The sequence below is a fragment of the Quercus lobata genome, chromosome 4 (genome assembly GCF_001633185.2).
Source record: "Quercus lobata isolate SW786 chromosome 4, ValleyOak3.0 Primary Assembly, whole genome shotgun sequence".
Classification (NCBI taxonomy): domain Eukaryota; kingdom Viridiplantae; phylum Streptophyta; class Magnoliopsida; order Fagales; family Fagaceae; genus Quercus; species Quercus lobata.
Genome location: NC_044907.1, coordinates 77020498 through 77026007, shown reverse-complemented (window position 1 = coordinate 77026007; position 5510 = coordinate 77020498). Strand labels below are relative to the sequence as shown.

Here is a 5510-nt window from a genome sequence, read left to right as displayed (position 1 = left end):
TTCTATCACGGCGTCAGTATGTTCTTTCGACAGTCGTCGAGGAGCTTGCCTCTTAGGTGTTATGGCCGAGTTCACATTAAGGCGGTGGCAGATGAAATCTGGGTCGACCCCGGGGGCCTCATAGGGGTCCCAAGCAAACACGTCTATATTCTGTCGGAGGAAAGCAGTCAGTGCTGACTTCTCTTGGGGTGGCAATTCCGAACCAATTTGAAAAAACCTCTCAGGGTCAGATCTGACAAGTACTTTCTCCAACTCCTCACAGTTCACCTCCATGGCTGGTCCTCCACTGCCCGCAGTTGGGACCGCAGTCATGAATTGCTATAAGCCGTTCTCGGCCGAAGTGGAAGTTATGCAATTCTGCTGTCGCAAGATTGCTGACACCATGCATTGCCTAGCTACTCCCTGGTTCCCTATTATCTCTTTGATCTGACCTCCTGACGGATATTTCACCTTTTGGTGCAAGGTTGACGACACAGCCCCTAGTGCATGAAGCCATGGCCGGGCCACGATGACTGTGTAAGGGGAGTATGCATCTACGACAATGAAGTTCACTTCTACCACATCTGAGTTTGTTTGCACAGGCAACCTAATCATGCCTTTCGGGATGACAACCTTTCCTTCAAAGCTAACCAGGGGGGAATCGTATGGCGACAGGTCTTCCTGCTTCAAGTTCAGTCCCTTATACAAATCAGGGTACATTATCTCCACTGCGCTGCCTTGATCAACTAACACCCTTTTCACGTCATAACCTCCTATTCGGAGCGTAACGACTAAGGCATCATCGTGGGGTTGGATAGTTCCTTGTTTGTCTTCCTCCGTGAACCCGATTAATGGCATGGCGCTCATTCTAGCCCTCTTGGATTCCCTGTCATCTGGCTTAGTCGAGAAACTGCTCACTGACATTACCCTGAAGGGGACAGAGCCTGTCCTTCCAGGTGCGGCGAGAATGACATTAATTGTACCAATGGGTGGCCTCAACGTACTTTGTCTGGTTTCATTGTTTGATGGTTCTTGCCATCCTTTAGAGCGATGCAGCAGATGTCTCAGCTTCCCTTCTCGGACGAGCCGGTCTAAATAGTTCTTCAGGTTTCTGCAATCATCAGTAGTGTGACCTGGCTCCTGATGGTATGCGCAATACAGGTTCTGATTACGCTTCAAAGGGTCGCCAGCCATCTTGTTCGGCCACTGGAAGAAAGGCTCATACTTCACCTTCTCTAGGATCTTGTGAAAAGGTTCTCGGAACACAGCATGGATTGCCTGAGCCCTAGTAGATCCGGACTGCTCTATATAGTCCCTTCTCGGTCTGTTACTGTTGTTAAATTGTTCCGACCTGAAGTCCCTCCTCTCCTGAGGGAAGACCTTCGCTTTACCTTTTCCCATCTGCTGATCCTCCTCGACCCTTTTGTACTTGTCGATTCTGTCCATGAGTTAGCGCACGCTGGTGACTGGCTTTCTAGTGAGGGACTTTCTTAAGCCATGTTCTGTCGGTAAGCCTCCTTTTGAACGTATTGATGGCGACGTCATCATATTTCCCTTCGATCTCGTTATACATTTCCCAGTATCTATCCGAGTAGGCCTTCAGCGTCTCTCCTTCCCGCATGGACAAGGATAGGAGGGAATCGAGGGGCCGAGGGACTCTAATGCTGGTGATGAAACGGGAACCAAAAGCCTGCGTCAGCTGTTTAAAGGAATCTATGGAATTCGGCTGGAGGGAATCGAACCATCTCATCGCCATGGGTCCCAAGCTAGATGGGAATATCCTACACATTAACGCCTCATCCCTGGTGTGGACGGCCATCCTTTGATTGAATTGGCTTACATGCTCCACTGGGTCGGTCCGACCATTGTATATGGCAAACGTTGGTTGATGGAACCGCAGAGGAAGCACTGCCCTCTCTATTCTACATGTAAACGGCGACTGGGAGATGCGATCCAGGGCCTTACTCATGGCATCGTTGGCCAGGCCTTGGTAAGATAGGCTTTTGCGGCTGCGTTTACGAGGCCTCTCTTCCTCATAGGAAAAGGTCTCGCTCAGAGGGGTTCTTGATCTTCGCCGATATTCGTTATCCTCGTCACTGCTAGAGCTCGAGCCGGGTGAAGGACGTTTCTGCTGTGCTCGGCGTAGCTTTTTCTTCAAATCGTCAATCTCTTTTCGTAAAGCCTTTCGATCATTTTGCTCATGGGATGCATGATCCTTCCCCTTTGAACGGCTTTTACTCGTGTAAGAGGTGTTCACGCTTCCCTCTCGTTGGTTGTCTTGATCGTTCCCTCGTTCGACATTTAAAAAATTGTCCTACCGTTGAGAATCTGCATGTCCGGTTTGGCGCGGGCCTGATCCTTCCATTTCTTACTGTTCACTTGTCGAGACACAAATTCTCCCCACAGACGGTGCCAATTGTAAGGGACAGATTTTGGGGCCCAAGCCCAGCGAGCAAGCGATTCTGGCCCAAAAGACCCTCAACAATGAATTTGTAGAGAGTGAGACGTAGAACTAGGTCTTGACAGAGTAAACGTAATTGTTAGTAAGCCATGCAACCATTTGAACGTGGGAATACTTCATTAAGTTTCCTGGGATAATAGTTCTTAGGGTTGTACCCAAAGTGTTGTTTACAGAGTTCCTTTCTTTCTCTCTCTTCCTTTCCTTACTTTTTTGCTCTCCAGCTTCCGATCCCCTGATCATGGGGGTTTTCTTCTCTTATATAGCATCCTTCGAATGATAATGACCCTACACTTGTTGATCATCTGGGCCTCTACTTGAGTGCCTGTCCCATAGGACATCCTCCTCCCTTTTCTGTGAGTTGCACTGGCCAAGATAATACTGTTCTCCTGTCCTCTCCACATTAATGCGGTTGGAAAAGTAGCTCCCTCGCATTTAATGCGGCAGTTATGGTTGCCCCCTGAACGTCTAGCATTTTCCTTTGATTTTGGATGACCTTTCACCATGTTAAGAGTGTGAATTGGACTCCCGTTTGGCGCGTCCGAGGAGACAATCCTCCTCGGACGCCTCTTAAACAAGCCCGGCCCGGCCCAACAGGGTTGGGCTGGAAGCCCTCTGGCCATGTCCTCACTTCCTGTTATGGCTGGGCTCCGCATGGGCACCAAGGTCCACTGTTGACTGATGAACTTTACCCCTACAGTGACCTTTCAAAATATTAAAAAAAATTGATAATATGAATTTTTTTTTTGGTAATAATTTTATACCACTTCATACAAATTCGTGTATAAATACAAGTATATATATGTAATTGCATGTACCATATATAGTTTTGCTCCCATTAAGTCCAAACTGTCCAATCCTAGCTCCACCATTGTCGTGAGGCGAATTCAATTTATAGTAAAGCAAAATATTATGAGAAAAAAAAAAGGAGAAAAACAATTCTTCCCATTACCAATAGTACATAATTATAAACTTTGATATATTTCTTAGAAATAGAAATGTATCTTAGCTATGTAGGGAATTAACCCGAATTTCCAACCTATGAGAAACAAAAAAAATAGAGAAAGCACACGCTAAAGAAAAACAATCACACGTATAAGACAGTATTTACGTGGTTTGGCAATTTGCCTACGTCTACGGAGTTGCAGAGATTTCACTATTATCAAGGAAGAAGAAAATACAAGGTGCGGCTACAAGATTTTTCACTCTATATAAAAAACACGGCAACCGACTCACAATAATAACCCTAATCACCAAAGTCGGTTCCACAATGGACTAAACGGGCAAAATTTTTTTTCCCGGGGGCGTTGACCCCGGACCCCCAAGAGGCTTGTCCATGAGCGCTCTGGCTTAGGCTTATTAGCCCAAGTCTCCACTCCATGGACTAAGCCTCAGTAAATCTCCCATTAAAAACCATGCAAAATTATTCGGGTCGGGTCGGGTTGTCAAACCGGATCAAATAAAACTAGGCTCCACAAATCCCAACAAGCTAAAAAATGGAAAGTAAAGAAACAAAGGATAAACTATCCTCTTGAAGAACTCTCTCTCATATTTTACTTTTTCTTTTTTTTTTCTCAATGAAGTTTCTTATGTTCATCAAAGTACCCTGTACCCCCTTGGTGCAACTGAGCAAATGAACTTACACTAAATATGACAAATGCTTGACCATGGGTATCCAAAGCAATGCAGGTAAAACAAGGGAAGGAAGTCATAAGTACTACTTCTTTGGATTCCTTTTTGTGCATACATGGTCAAGGTTTAGGTCTTTGCACAGTGCAACTCTGTACAAGTCAACGTGAACATGAAAGAGCAAAGGGGAAGAAGAGTCTTTTCAGATGCTGGTTTCACATTTTGCCGTGGGAAAGACTTTGGATTAGGAGGAAACGAAAGCAGGGAAAAAATAAAATAAACAAAAAAACTATGCAAATGGGTGTCACAAGCAAGCATTCTTACAATCGTAAGAAAGCACTAATAAGCCAAAGTGACTAAAAAATAATCATTTTTTTGCTTCAAATGATTACCCAAGGAATTCTCATGATATCATCAATCACGTGGTTATGTTCACAGCGAGAAATCAGCTAGTAGACTAGGCGGCCGGACATGTTCACAATGGTTCTTTGGCCTTCATAATAGAGCAGTTGGAAGAATATGGAAAAACTCATTTGTTGATGAAGAACTATAATTTTGGAGTATAATTACAATTTGGAAACGAAAGAAATAGAATGATATTTAGTCACCATCATGTAATAATATTAAATATTCATTAGCATGTGGTTGGTGCTATGGCTAGCTGTAAATTTTGAACTTCAATAAACATATCTAAGTTTTGTTTTTTTGTTTTTGTTTAACCCATACAACCTTAGCCCACTCTCGACAATTTATTTTAATTGAGACACAATTTTTTTTCCTTCTAATTATTGATGTAATAAGTAATGATTAGAGTAGCATCATTTTCACTCATATATTACTGACAAAAACTATTAATTGCACAAGTATTGTGCCAAAAAGAGAAAAATTAATAACTTTTTTGTATTTTTTAAGCTAGCTCTTTTTTCACTTTTAACTCATTGGATTACTGAGCATCCTTGTCATGAAAGTTATTTTATAAGTATAAATGCTTGTGGAGTGTGGGGGGTAAAGACTCGAGTTTAAGTTTTTAGGAGAAAGTTTCATATACATATACACTTAAATTAGGTTAGAATAGAATTTCTATCTTAAAAAAAAAAAAAAATCCCCCGTTTTGTCCTTTCTATAATTAGCAAGATGTCCTCGTTGCTGCAAGTGTAACCCATCTAAAACTAATAGTCCCTTCAAGAAAAGGGAGAGTTAACAAGGCTTAGTGGGATCGAGCCTATATATTGATGAAATTGATAATTAACTACTGTTGGCAGTTGCTATTTTGTTTCCAAATAGAGTCCAAATTTAGATCAATCGCAAAATCATCTAGAAGATTTGTCGGTCATGACAGCCTTATCTTGCCCATTATTGCGACCCACAAAATTATAAACAGCAACAATTGCCTCAATTCCTTGCGGGCTCAGGCCTCATTAGATTCTCAAGGGAACAATTTTTT

General features: G+C 43.0%; 1 protein-coding gene across 1 annotated transcript; it reads right to left on the bottom strand.

Annotated features, from left to right (window-relative positions):
* Window positions 1-318: 318 nt before the first annotated feature.
* LOC115985842 lies at window positions 319-1425 on the bottom strand. Its single transcript, XM_031108744.1, has 2 exons — window positions 733-1425; window positions 319-660 (listed from the first exon to the last, which is right to left on the bottom strand). The coding sequence occupies exons 1-2, from the start codon at window positions 1423-1425 to the stop codon at window positions 319-321; spliced, it is 1035 nt and encodes a 344-aa protein (XP_030964604.1).
* Between the last annotated feature and the right edge of the window lie 4085 nt (window positions 1426-5510).